General features: G+C 38.4%; 1 protein-coding gene across 2 annotated transcripts in view; it reads left to right on the forward strand.

The window, feature by feature from the left end:
* Nucleotides 1-650: 650 nt before the first annotated feature.
* sncb (synuclein, beta) overlaps nucleotides 651-14,950 on the forward strand; it is a 32,878-nt gene continuing 18,578 nt past the window's right edge. The window contains exons 1-2 of one of the 2 annotated variants that reach the window (XM_088604615.1): nucleotides 651-911; nucleotides 1,838-1,968. In XM_088604615.1, the coding sequence (XP_088460741.1) occupies nucleotides 1,848-1,968 (121 nt within the window). In that variant the 5' untranslated portion in view covers nucleotides 651-911; nucleotides 1,838-1,847. Of the gene's footprint in view, nucleotides 912-1,834; nucleotides 1,969-14,950 lie in introns of both variants that reach the window. The other variant, XM_088604614.1, reaches the window with a different exon arrangement.

The raw sequence follows: 14,950 nt of genomic DNA on the forward strand, positions 1-14,950 counted from the left end.
AAGTGTTTTTTTTCTTTTTCACCCCTAATTAATACACGACCCACATCCCTCTCAAGGTCTTGCCCTATCTGTCTCGTGAGTTTCTGTGTAGGTGTGTATTTGTGCTGCAAATCACAAAGACAGAAGTAATGAATCATATCTCCTGAGTTTCTCTCTATTAAAAAAAAAAACTTTACTATACGATTTTCTTTTTTTTTCCCTCCGAGTAAAATGTAAAGATGCGTCAACGTCCGTTTATGTTTTTTTTAATTGTGTGATGTAATAGGTGCGCCTGTTATATAATATTGTAATCCCCGAGCTCCAGCAATTGGCTAACATATTTACAATTTTGTATTTGTCGGTTACAATGGCATTATTATCATATCGCACGACGTTTTTAATTTCTGCTTTTTAAAGTGAAAACCAGAGGGAACGCAGATAAGGCGAAAGTGGGGTGAAATAATGGCAGTGTCGTGATGACTGACCGTCTTGCATATTTAATAGGGTAACGAAAAAGGATGCATTTTAAAAACAAATCCAGTCGAAATGGTCCCTTCTTGAGGCGGGAGGGGTGGATTGCAACCTACAATGTCGATGTCTGATTGCAGGATATTTGATGATGAAATTCTCATCCTGGCTGGTTATAGGGTATCACTCTATAGGGGGGAAGCTCATTGCAATATTAACCAGGCACAACCTCACAGTCCCATTATATATAAACTGACATCTGAGGGAAATCAATGGCAGAATCAGTGTGATTCTCCTTACTGAATCACAAGAGAGTCTACACCTATTGGTCAGAAAAACGTAAAAGAGGAAAGGCCCACACAGTGATCATATTCTGCGTTTTTGTCTTCCTTTTTTGACGATATTTGAAATCTGCTGGAGTACGACTGAACAATCAGAAAACGTCCTGGTATTTGTCTTTAAAGGTGAGTACGTAATCGAGCAGCCCAGCCAAATTGAATGCGAAAATAAAACGCATAATAATTTTATTTTAAAAAAAATCAAAGTCATTTCGATCATAGGAGGTATGCAATTGTATACGTCATTCTAGGGTGAAATTGTAAAAAGGTAGCAGGTGCAGCCGTCCTTAACGTGCTATCAGTCTTTCTTGTAGGTACAAAAAATAGTATGTTGCATTTCTTTCAACCCATCTGAAATGTATTTCTATAGAGTGCAAGAGAAAGGGTGAACCTCTGGCTGAAACAGTGAAATATGTGCAGTATTAAGTGTCCGTGCGTTTTGAATTGATTTAGTTATGTTTGGCGATAACCTGAGTGATATCTGTTCATTTTAAATCTTCATCTCCGCGGTGTATGGCTGTAGCGATGCATATTAATAATGAAATGGTGTACAGGCATCCGTCAGATGTGATTTCTGTCAAAGTGGTGATGATTGTAACATAACTGGGTTCCAGCTCATCCTAGATTCGTGCAATTAAGGAATGCATGTATAATTGACCCGTTCGCGAGCACTCCCGAGGAGCAACAAATCACAAAATGCAATTGCATATTGTCGTGTGTTCCGTCGTATTTAGGTTTGGTTTGTGTTGCATTTTTTTTTCTCATTTTCTGCTCGAGTGATTCGGTAGCGTGAAAGTCCTGTACCGTCCACCTCCAGCTGGAGCAGGACACGCCAAAGTGACATCTTGCCTACGTGAGCTTTTGGGTGACATCAGTACATATACGTTATGCGTGTGGCAATAACGTTTAAAGAAAAAATATATCGTTTGAATAATTTAACGCAGGTTATTTTTTCTTGCTCCGCTTAACAAGCACATAGCTACAGTTGGCGGTCCAGATCAGCCCATTAATTTTAATTTGTTTTATTGATTCTTGCCCCTTTTACGCAGCAGAGAGCCCAAGATGGATGTTTTTATGAAGGGACTGTCCAAGGCAAAAGAGGGAATGGCAGCAGCGGCGGAGAAAACCAAAGAGGGGGTGGCGGTAGCTGCAGAAAAAACCAAGGAAGGTGTCATGTATGTCGGTAAGAAAGGAATTCATTCGCGCACTTATTGAGAATTGTCGACTCGTGCCATCAGGGAGTCATTAAGCGCATCAAAGGGGCGAGACCTGCAGGAAGACGCATAACATTGCGGATTGCTTTTTACAGAGAAAAAAAAAAAGCCACTCGGACCACCCCACCCCCCTGCCAGTGTCTTCTGTTGAACGGCAGAGAGACAACGCATCCCACTCTCCCCCATCCCCGTTCAGATGGGGTGCGATGGATTGAGGGATTCGTTTTGTTTCTACTACGCTCTCGTGAAAAATAGGCTGTAGAACAGTGAATAAATCAAGCATAATATGCATTTAAAAAAATAAATTGTTGAAATTCGTCCCCCCGGACTTTAATTTCCAAACCACTGCCCCAATATGGTGACCAGAGACACTGCGCTGTTCAACTAGTAACTCTTAATCATTATACAGTAGATCCTACGGATCTGTGGGATGAAATATGCTATGTAAATGTAAGAAATTATTATATTGTAATTTAGTATTTAGATTGTTCACTGCTGCAGAGTCTCTAACACATTGGACATTTGTCAATGAGTCCCAGATACATAGCTCTGTACAATAAAAGGCTCTATGGCTTATAGTGTTCAAGGTCTTTTGTAGCATAAGGCCTACATTAGCAGATATCATATTAAATGTTGGAATTATTCATACTATAAATCCTTAAGGTAATCTGGCCCTGGATAATTTACTGTTTTATACAAAAGCAGGCGAATCTTAAATTCCATTTTGAATTTTATACGAGAATCAATGCAGTTTGTGCGGTACAGGAGTTATTGTATACTGTACAGTATGCTGTGGTAGATTAGTTTGGTAAGCACATGAACTATACAATACCGGACATACTACATCCTATTTAGTATGTTACTGGACACCCTAGTAAGTAAGGCATTACTTACATTAATAATAATGGTCTAATCTGGATGAATTAAAAGCATGCATACATTTTTCAGCATAAGATACAGTAAGGATCTTAACCTGACAAACAGTTACACAGATGAGCATTGAATGACATTACAAGGTCAAAAATAACAAATAAGGATTCTAACCTCAGTCAATGTTTTGATTTCAACACAACAATCACACTGAAATGTCCAACATTGCACAGATGTTGCTGCATGCTAATAAGCGTAACAGCAGTCGTATCATATCATAGTTTAGCATAATAAAGACCCGTTGCAGCCGTATCGTAATATGGGACAGGCAGCTGTAAAGAGCAGAAACCACAGGAGTAGTATATGATTTTGTTAGTTTGCTATTGGCCACTAATCTGACAAAGAGCTAAAACATGTATACAATCCAGAAAAGGTCTCAGTACGGAACCCTGTTGAACACCCTTAGTAATTGGGACATCAGCCAGGATTTACAAATTGTCTCATATTTGCTAAATATCCACAAAGCCAATGAGGGAAAGTACCAGTAAGCCCTAAATTTCCATACAATACAGTAAAATCCCTGTAAAGGCGCACGGTGCTGATGCAGTGTAATGGACCCTATGCGGAGTTCTGGGCGCTGGTCAGAAAAGATGCGAACTTGGAAAGTTATCGGTACTACCAAAGTCAAATCGCTACACAAGAAACGGGTTAACGGGTCTGATCTGCGCCATTTGCAGGGAAAGCCTCCAGCTGGTGCTTGATTGGGGTGCGACCATTTGTGTGGAGGATTCTGAATAGCAGCGGGTGTGACAATACCATAACCAACAGTGTCAAAAGTCAAGAAGAGGAGAAAATGATGTGACCCACAATCAGGAAGTCATTAACTTAACAGGCTTTGTTTCAACACTGTCCTTGTTTAAGCTCTTGCCGAGGTCTCAGTATGTTGGTATCGCATTGGCACCTTCATATGTTAAATCCTATTTTGAACAAGGGCTTCTTACTATAAGTATCACCTTGGTGATGATATACTGTAATTAATAATAATAATAATTGCTTACACTTATATAGCGCTTTTTCTGGACACTCCACTCAAAGCGCTTTACAGGTAATGGGGACTCCCCTCCACCACCACCAATGTGCAGCATCCACCTGGATGATGCGACGGCAGCCATAGTGTGCCAGAACGCTCACCACACATCAGCTATCAGTGGGGAGGAGAGCAGAGTAATGAAGCCAATTCACAGAGGGGGATTGTTAGGAGGCCATCATTGATAACAGCCGATGGGGATATTTGGCCAGGATGCCGGGGTTACACCCCTACGCCGGGGTTACTGTAGCCTCTGACATGCACGGCTTCTTTGTGCGCATGCCTGAGTTTACAGGATGTGTATTTAAATAGTTAGTGCGTTACAGTAGCATACAAATCCAGCGTAGTATGTCCAGGTACACGACAGTGCCTGAATTAGTGTGGTTGTTCACAGTACCATTTATGAGAACCTGCCCAGGATCTGTGAACAAATGAATACTTCAATTAAATACCTTCACCAGAAAGAGACCTCTTAGTGGTTTCCTCACATCTCCCAAAAGCTTTCTATACATTTGACTGGCTATTCTAAATGGTCCCTTTTCTTGTGTAATCGACTAGTGTTGAGGGCAGGAGAGGTCAAACCGCACAATCCTGCCTTGTTATACAGTACCTTACACTTTCACAATAAGGCCTTGGGTGCTGTGAGCCTTACAAGGACAAATGTCTTCCCTGTATCGGACAGAAATGGGTGTGGACCTTTTCTTTCACACTTACAGCCGTCTTATTTTTGGAATATTCATGTGGAGAAGCTCAATTGTATTTTTTACCCACGTTTAGAAAAAAACAAATGAAAAAAGAGAAACAGAAACCGAACACCTAATCAGAACTCGGTTGTACTTCTGTAGCGTTGAGAGAAATATCCGTAAGGCAAAAGTGTTTGAGATCTCCAGCCCAAGACTCAATTTGACCCACTTGGCAAGAATTCAGAATACAAGTACATAATCTATACCCAGAGGTGGAAACTGTGCTGGTGTAAGTGCATTGCTTGCACCTTAGGCTTGATATAATAATGTATATTCTGAGTGTGTCTGCACATGGTCTAGCCTGATCACATGTGCATTTCTGGTGCAAACATTTCCATTGTGTAACCTGCCATGAATAAATTATAGCTATTACTGACTTCAACATAAGATACTTATTTTGAAATACTGTGCATTATGTGCATTATCTATTGACTTTAAATGGACTATATAGGAAGCCCCTGCCTAAAGAATTAAATCGGTCTCGATTTACTTTCTCAGTATGAAAAAGAGCTTTCACTTCCCCAATTCTGTTCCATCTTAAAAATGCACATATATTTTTTTCTATTTATATAGATTTTGGTAACGTGTTTTGAAGAGTTTATTATTCATGTTTGTATATTATTTATGTTTGTTATCAAATCTTTCTGCTTTAAATTGCTTTGTGGGTAAATGTACAATAGGAATGGAGTACATGCATACTCTCATAGCATTGTGACAAGATGAGACCTAATTGATATTTATAAATAGTGTTTAGTAAAATAGCCTTAAGGCATTTCAATAGCTAAGGTACCACTGTGTCACACTGGTGAGCTCAAATAAGAGCAAAACGGCTCTGATGAATCACAATATTAAGGGAGATGGAACTATCTTACAAAAGAGAAGTCTTAACACAGTTCCGTCGCCTGATACCTAAGGTAAGGTTTTGATATGAAAAGAGCTAGGGGCTAATTAATTGTTATACCCAAAATGCACACTGACTTCATACTCCTGACTACCATGACCCAGGAGGATGTTCCTTGTTAAGCCCATGAAGCAGCGACTGATACGGAACATCTAAATAATTGGCAAAGAGTGAAAGGAGGGGGCTTTTTTACTTTTCCTTTTACATAATAAAAAATTAATTCTTGGCAAATGGAGGGCCACAGAATTGAAAAGTGCTGCCAGAGCAGAACTTATTTTAATGAAATTAATGTCAAAAGTGTTTTACTGGAAGGCAAAGACAAACGTAGCACAAGTTTAAAATTCTGTCAAATCTGAAGACTTTATCCCAGGAAAGAAAGCAGAAAAGAGTGAAGCGTTTTCTAACTGTCACTCTTTTCCTCACAGAAGTCTAAAGAAATTCGTGCTTTCAAACAGTACATTTTACGATGCCTCTTTCACTTCTCTGAGACTGGATTGCATAGAGCACATGTCTCAGCAAGTTGTCAGAAAAGACTTGGTGTGAGAGACTCATTCTTTGTACTATACTGCATAGACAGATTAGAGATTTTTAGAATCCTAAAGAGCCTAGCTCCACCTAGCGCATTCTGACGTGTTTTGGCTCTGAGAAACCACTGTGCGCTTGGCCATCTATCAGAAATGCATTCTGTCAACAGCAACATTATTCCCATGTGTGAAACACAGGATCCATGTGCTTTTATTCATAGTGCACGCTTGGATGAAAGATGTGCACAATGAACCTCTTTCAGTTGTGCACACACAGGATACTTGATAGTGGTACATATATTTTATCTAATATTCTTAGACAGAGGCTTTATTATTGTTTCCTAATAGTTCTACTGCTGTCGGTTTTCACTGTAGTGTGTATTTCTTGTTCGATGTCTCAGGATCTTCCCTGTGACTGGTTAGTTACAGCTTCCTTATGCAGGCAGTGTGATAACAGAGGTCCATTTGGGGTTTCAGCTGAAGGCTAAATAAAGACTGAGCAGTTTCTAGCTAAGGGTTTCTTGTGTGGTGCACTAGAGAGTGATGCAAATTTACTGGCTTCTGCTCTGAAAAGTGTTAGTGCAGTGACGAGCAGTCCAGCGTTCAGATTCTTGGCACATTTACTCACCAGCTGTTGCACATGACTATGGACCCAGCTGGAAGTCTGGGGAGAGGAAGGCAGTTAGCTGAAGACAGTACCATGGCTTGTAGAATAAGGAATCAGGCAACAGAACTGCAGTATTTCATTTATCTGGAAGACAAGACTGTGTACCAAATTTATTAGGTCCTTTGCTTATTTCAGGTAAGCAGCAGGGATTTTGTTGTCCATCAAGCTTTTCGTGTCCAAAACTGTCCTTTTGTAATAATACTCTTTCTCTTTATCGTCACACAAGCAACATTTGAACAGGCAAGTCATTGGTGTCTTTTAAACAGTGACTGTGCTTCATGTAACACGTTTTTCTCAAAGCACTTTAAACACATTGAATAAGGCATTAGGAAGTATACTGTACCATGCCAGAGCACAGTGACATACAGCCAGAAAACAAGTAATATTGGCTCATTTGAAAAAATTGGCCCCTTGCTCAGAAATCTTTTTAACTAAAGTTCTGGCCTAAAAGGTTGATTTGCATACACATGGACATTAGACTTTGTTCTGTAATTTTCATCAAAAGAATGATGTATTCTTTTGATGAAAATAACGGAACAAATCTGAATAACATACAATCATTCTTTGAAACCTTTGACTTAGAAGTATTTAGCAGTGCACTGCAGCACTTCACTATGCTAGTTTGTATGCTGAAGCTAGTTTTTTGTTTCCATTGTGCCACTGTTTGAAAAATAGATCTTCTGCAGAGATTTTTAAATCATTATCCTAACACTTTTTTATTTGACTAATGGTGAATATCCTTATTTTTCTGTTATGCAATTTGGATTTTATTAATGGCATGCTATGAAAGAGAAATCCCCAAACTAATCTGCCCACAACCCTGTAGAACTGCACTGTTTTGCACTAGGAATTTAATTTTAGCATGCATGACCTCTCTAATGAAAGTTTACCAATGCAGATTTGCAGTCTGTATTGTAAATCAGCAATTTCTCTCTTGGGATCAATAAAGCATCTATCTATCTACTGTATACTGCTCATAACATGCAAAGGCTTTTCTTTTCCAAGCTCTGCCATGGCTTCTATAATGCTTTATCACACACTTTGATACTCTACATTTCATGTTTTTATCATGTTTTCACAGGTTGTTTAATGTGGTGTACTAAGTAATATTCAAAATGCTTGTTTTCCCAGGAAATAAGTGTTTCAGGAGCACATATGCTCTCAGTCAGTACAGCTCTATGCAGTATGAAGCAGCTCTTCACTCACCTTTAATTAATCTTAATTGCAATCTTCTCCATGTACTTGTCTTGCATCAGTGACTTGTGAATGTTCTAAATAATAAGCATTGTTAAATGTGGTTTACAGCTTCCATAGAATTCTCATTGGCAGTTTAAGGTACTTTTCATATGTTTTTGTTATAAACTGAATATTCTTTGTATTCAAAGGAAGAGGGCTTGTGTTCCTTGTTATTTAGTGTATTTTCTTTTGTGAGCTCATGAAGGAAAATTCAGTGTCTAGGATTTGTTCTGTGGACCACAGTTTACACTACAATTAAATAATTCTGCCTTTTTTTAGTAAAGCATTTTTAAGCCACACATTTACCCCTTTTGTCTTTCAGTATAAAGGCTTAGATAATTCTTCATAAGAGCCTCTGACACCGATGTGCAGTGTATGGGCAGTATGTTTGTAGTATCCATAAAACACAGCTAATAAGCTGTCTTAATATTGCAAGAGTACTCTGGACACATCTGGGTTTTAGCCACACAATGCAGCAAATTCAAAGAACTTTAACTCCGATTTTATTAATTTAATGTTCTGTCAAAACTGTATTTTCTCATTAACTTACAGTACAAAGCTTTTAAATGCTGTTCTGTGTTTTCAAAGATCTCTCTGCAGCAGTGGTATGATTGTCTAACCCTTCGCCTTCTTGTATTTGAAAAAATATATAGTCACTATCTCTTTTTCATTGTTTTACCCTCAAATCAAGGCATACCATTTTAAGGCTCTTGGCAAAAGCTCATAGAAGAGCAGTCAATGCTATATTTCTTAATTAGATTAACATCCAAGCAAGGGCTGCCAACAATCCACTTTGTTTTTGATAACAAGCTCTTGTGTTTGGCCACTTTAACAGTTAAATACCAAATGTGTTAGAATTGTTGAAGTTTCCCTGTAGTTTCATATTTCTGTCACACTCCAGGTCAAGCGATGGATTCTCCACTATCAAGAATCCAAAATGTTTTAGAGACTTTTTTAGTCATGCTGCATTTGCAGTTGAGCAGTGTAATATATAAGTAGCCTGCAAGGCACAGTGAACCAGATGAAAGCAACTGGTCTCAGATTCTGTCTGTAGCCACTGATGCATGTTAAGGAAGAGTACAGATGTCTCGGTATTCTGTGTGTCATGTGAATGGGAACATGGGCACAAAATGTGTCATTGTGAAGAGTACAGTATGAGAGTAGATCGAAGGGTAAAGTTTAGGAGGCTACAATATTCATGTATGATGTTTTCTGTGCTATGCATGACAGCTGCCTTAGTCTTGAAATAAACCCATACAATATATTGTGACAACCCTGATGTAATAACAGTTTATCTTTAACATTGCAATAGGAATCACCTTTTTACAGAGAGTACAGGGTGATCTCTTTAAGAAAACATAAAGCAAACTGTTGCTCTACTTGGATCTAGTTTAAGTTTTAGATAAAGGAAGTGTGATTGAAAAGTCAATGTATTTTGAGCCTATGTTCCTTTACAGTAGATGTAGGTCACTGTAACTCATGGAATGCATTATTTATGCCTTTGGCAGTAGACAAGTGTTTGCTGTGCTTCAACAAGCCTTACAGAGGTTTATTCACTCTCCAGTATGCAGCACTACACTGCAAGATTTCATGTTATACACAGGTGCTGTTAATCATTGCACATTATTTCTTACTGAGAAAAGACCCTGGGGAAGTCCTATTGCACATACTTAAGGGGTGTCTTCACTATATTAGGTCCAGACTAGAAAAAGTTACCAGTTAGGCTTCAGCTTCCCAGGTGTGGTCATATGACAAAAATGGATAGGGCAGCCCCTTCCTCCAGTGTTGTTTACATTTGTAATAAAATCATTTTACCCTCCTACACCCAGGAATTTTCTCTATTACCATCTTTTTAAAAATAAGAAATGGGTTAAATAATTATTTTTTTTCTTTTTCATTCACCCACAATCTAAAATTGGGGCAATCTTTTAACTTTTTAAATTTTCACTTTTACCTTTATGAGCCTGTGAGGCAACTTCCGTGCCTGTGAGCGGGTCATTCAGCATTTTGTCTTCCCAATATCCGTGTACGAATACCCGGCTTTCCTTGGCTTGTTAATCCCGGCATCCGTGATTGAATGTTGAGCTGACTCTTCTGTTCTTGTTGCGGGATGCCACTTCTGACATCCGTGCCTGTGAGCAAGTCATTCAGTGGTATGCCTTCCCGACATCCACGTATGAATACCTGGCTTTCCATGGGAAGTCACTCCTGGCATCTGTGACACAATGTTTAACTTATTTTTTGCCCTGTGTGCTGTGTTTTTTTTTTTCTATTTTTTGTTCCCGGGTTTTTTTTTTTGTTACTTTTTTTTTACTCTTGGTGTTTGGTTTCCTGACTTCCTGGTTTCCATGTTCCCTGCTCTACCTGTCTCCCGTTTCCCTGGACTCTTGGTTCCTATCTGTTGTGAGTCTTTCTCGTGTGGTTTGTTGCCCTGGTCTCCCAGGTTTATTTTTGTTGTGCGTGATTTTTTATGTGTTTTGTCTGTTTTTTTGTCTCACCCAGTCCCCCCCACTCAGTAAAGGTTTTTACCCTGGAGGAGGGGGTAGATCTCAGCCATGGACTCCCGGAGGTTTCCTTTCAGTTAAATGAGGTTTTTCCTCACCCCAGTGCTGTGCAGCTCATTTGTTTTGTGAGTGTGTCTTTGTGTGGGGCTATATATTTCCGGGTCACCCTTTCCTCCTCGCTCAGCATTAAGGGATCGGATGTCTTGAGACCCACCTAGCACCAGGTCGCTCCATGTCCATAGCCTGAGGGCATTGGTTTCAATCCCAAAATCGTCTGACCTCCTGAGCCCTGGCTAACCCCCGTTTTGCCGCTACGCATTGGGTCTTTGTTGCTCCCCTGGCCACTCCACGGCATGCCCTTTCCGACATCCGTGACACTTCCTGTAGCTCCTTAATCGGTTAGATAAAGAATTCAATTTACAGAGTGCCTGTGCTTTAGTATAATCATTACAAGTCAGAACTGAAGACACAGTAATTCACCATATATTTCAGCTTAATGAGGACTGTTGCTTTATCAAAGGATTGTCAAAGAAATAAATTAGTTAAAATGCAAAGTTTGTATCTTCCTCCTGGTTCTACATTTATTAATTTAGATTTATTGAACAACTGCAGTTTAAAGTATGAGGCACATCTATGTACAGTGCATACAATAAAAACTGTGCTGTGCTAGGCATTTTAAGCCTTGGATTCTTTTTCCACCTCAGCTACATCAGTGTTGCATCACCATCAGGCTGAATTTAGTATCTAAATTAAAATTGGATTTAAATTAAATAGCAATTACTGTACGTATCGACCCTGCACATATACTATATCACTGTGCTGCTTGTAGTGGTGTAGTGGTGCCTCCAAATTGTGCTGTCACACGTTAGTTCAGACATTTACTGATTATCTAGGCACCAGGAGACATCTACTATACTATAATTAGAAATAAGAGCTGTGAAAATGCCAATGAGTGAATGAACACAATGATGCTGTATTAGTAGTAAAACCTTATACAGTACCTTAAAATGGCAATACTGTTAAGTACTGTGATGCAAAGATATAATTCTCAATTCTCACATTTGCTATGCAGTATGACAGAGTGTGCAGATCTGGAAATAGTATTACTATGTTAAAAATGAAAAAGTACTAATTTATCTGGAGAATACAAAAATCTAAATGATCATAATTTTGATAAGTTTGATTGTTTTATGTGCTGTGTGACGTGTTTCCTTTCCAGCTTGCGATGCAAAAGTATAGAATTCACAAATGGCTTGCCAGTTGTGACCTTTAGTCTAAGTTTATAGCCTTTAAAGGCAGATGTGCATTGGTGTTAATGCTCATTTTGTATAAATATAATAATAATTAATAATAAATCCTTACACTTATGTAGCACTTTTGTGGACACTCCACTCAAAGTACTTTATAAGTAATGGGGACTTCCCTCCACCAATGTGCAGCATCCACCCCATCACTATATGGGGGTATTAGGACCCACACAGACCACAGGGTGAGCGCCCCCTATTGGCCCCACCTCTTCCAGCAGCAACCTTACTTTTTCCTAGGAGGTCTACCATCCATGCTCACACCTGCTGAGCTCCAGTGGGCTGCCAGTTGTGAGTTGCAGGGTGAGATGGCTGCTGGCAAACAGTTGCTCCTCCCCTCCCATTTCGAACCGGGGACCTTCCGCGTGTGAGACAAACATGATCATCACCACACTACAGAAACTTGGTATTTCATTACAGTGAAACATTGAGGTGACCTGCATTGTCATGTCAACTACAAAGTTTTCTCAAGAATTAGGGCTAAACTACAAGTTACTGTACGTAAAGCCATGTTAGAAGTTCAGAAGCACAGGAAGAGTTGTAGAGAGTAGGCTCTGCCACTGAGTTACTATGTATTACTCTGAGCAAAGCTACTTCCAGTAATTTCCTTGTGGCATATCCTTTGTTTTAAAACTGCTACTTTTATAGCATAGCAGTAGATTTGTTGTAGTAATTTATTATGCATTGTTCTGCTTAGACTTTGTGATGTGCTGTTTAACGTAAATATGGATGGCATGTGCTAATTACTATATTAAAGCAGTATTTTCTATCAGACATTTGCAACTGCAACTCATTGTACTAAGTCTGCAGTATTTATTGTACCTTTGTACTGTTGAGATCAATCCAAATTCAGTTCATTTACAAGTAAGATCAGCCAGCACTCACTCACAGACCCCAACACTCACTGAGTACAAATTTACAAATTAGCCAAAGACTTTCCTAATGCTTTTCCATTGAGTAACTGAGAAACGGACAATAAGAAAAGGTTTTGAACCATAAGAGTGAGGATTTTTAGGCCTGACGTGTCTCTTTTGGGCACCAGTTTCCTTCTGAGAGTTATGTTACTTACCGGCTACTATATATCATGCAAATGCATAATATAAGCTGCTCTATTTGAATCCTCCTTGTACTCAAAGTCATCATTCAGATTCAGAGCACAACAGCTCTGGTATTTTTTCCTAAGTGAATTGCACTGTAGGTATGAGCTCAACTGGGTAAATAACAAAGTATAGGCCCATAATGTAGTCAATCCACAATCCTGATATAAAAAATCCTGAGATAAATAATCATTTGCATTAAATTTACCTGTATTCTGTCTTGGGTTGTTCTTAATGAAGCGTAATTGCAATTGACATTTTTAACTTTTGGGAATGTTAAGTGAAAAGAAAAGCTGTTTTGGGAGATAAAAGCAATTTCTAAAGATTCTGACCCTTTAATTGAGTTTTGCTGAAATAGCACATTTCATCCAGATATGAACGTTCATTAAATCTGAGAATAAAGGTAGCAGGAGAGCTGTTATGCTCAGTAGTCTGGAACAAAGAAATCAGCCACAATACTGCCATCATCAGATAACTAAGAAAAACATGAAAGACTATCCTCTTTGAAGGACTATCTTCTTATTCTGCCCAGAATAAGATTGAAAACATAATGCAAAGTGATCTAATACATTTTCTAAAAACAAATGTAAATATTATTTGATGGGTTCATCCTTTGAAAGCTCAATGACGGAGGCTTTGTATTTGATTAGTCAGAGAGGAATTAAACAACTTGTGCAAAAACTGTCATGCATCCCATTCTTGATCATTTATAACTAGTGCTGATTCATGTCAATGAGAGCAGCTAGATTCTCTCCCACAATGCAGCGTTAGACCATTGAGTATCATTGGTGAGATTAGGGATCTTCACACGGCTGAGCTCCAGTGGAAGGTTATTGATGACTTAATTCCCATCTTCACTCAAAACTAGAACATCAGTGTAAGGGATTCATTAAAAAGGCTGTAAGAAAAGACTGCTCACAGATTCTTGTCACGTGTAATTGTGGGAAGGTTCTTCATTGCAATGAATATCAATTTAAAATGAAAAGACTGCAAAGATTTTTGTAACACATAACTGGAAGTCGTTGAGTGAACTCAAAATTATTTTTTTAATTATTTTAACATGCATCTTGCCATACATGGAGTTTTGTGATGGAGAGAATTTTGGTAATGAGATCTTTTATGGCACTTTGACTGATGAATACTTTTCAGATCCAAATAAATACTCAAGTCAGGTTTGTACTGCCACTGAACTCAGAAGTAAGTAGAACTTTCTTGCTTTTATACATAAAAAAGCATCTAAATATGTCCAGATCTATTAAAATTATACACCTAAATTTATCTCTGCTCACACTGTTACCTTGAGAGTCCACTATCATGGGAATGCACAACATTTTCAAACTGTTTAAAGTATACCAGTTGTGATTATGCTGCAGAGTGGCGTCCTGCTAAGATTCTCCAACTGAAAATCAATAGATACATTGAATTTCTTTCCCACATTAAATTTGTCAAAGTCATGTTAATGCCACTTCTGTAACAATAAACAAGCAGGCAGCAGAAACATCACATTGTGCAACCAAACAAACAAATCTGTAGACAAGAAGACTTATTTGTACAATTTTGTTACTTATCTCTAAAAAGAAATGGCAGTGATATATTTTCCATATGCATTCCAACAGAGCTCAGATTCAGTAACTAACTGAAGTCTTCTCGAGAGAAAATTTAAAAATTGTATAAATAAAATAACAAATATAAACTGAGGACAGTAAATGCAATTTTAATCCCTGCATTTTTTGCAATTCTCTTGGTAATGCATAGATAATTAGTTAATTATCATGGTCTGATATGCATATGCTGTATTTGCTCATATACAGTGCCTTACAAATGTATTTAGATCCTTCCTATAAAATAATATTTAATTGAAAACCTGAATGCTTAAACTGGAGGCTTCTAAAAGCAAAATAAGTTGCAGTAAGTGGAAGCAAAAAATAAAGAGGGAAAAAAGTAAAAAAAAAAACTTTTTCAAAAAAGTGTTAATTGAAAAGTATTCAGACCCGTTAACTCATTATTTGTTGGAATCA

This window comes from Lepisosteus platostomus, chromosome 13 (genome assembly GCF_059453375.1).
Source record: "Lepisosteus platostomus isolate fLepPlt1 chromosome 13, fLepPlt1.hap1, whole genome shotgun sequence".
Classification (NCBI taxonomy): Eukaryota; Metazoa; Chordata; class Actinopteri; order Semionotiformes; family Lepisosteidae; genus Lepisosteus; species Lepisosteus platostomus.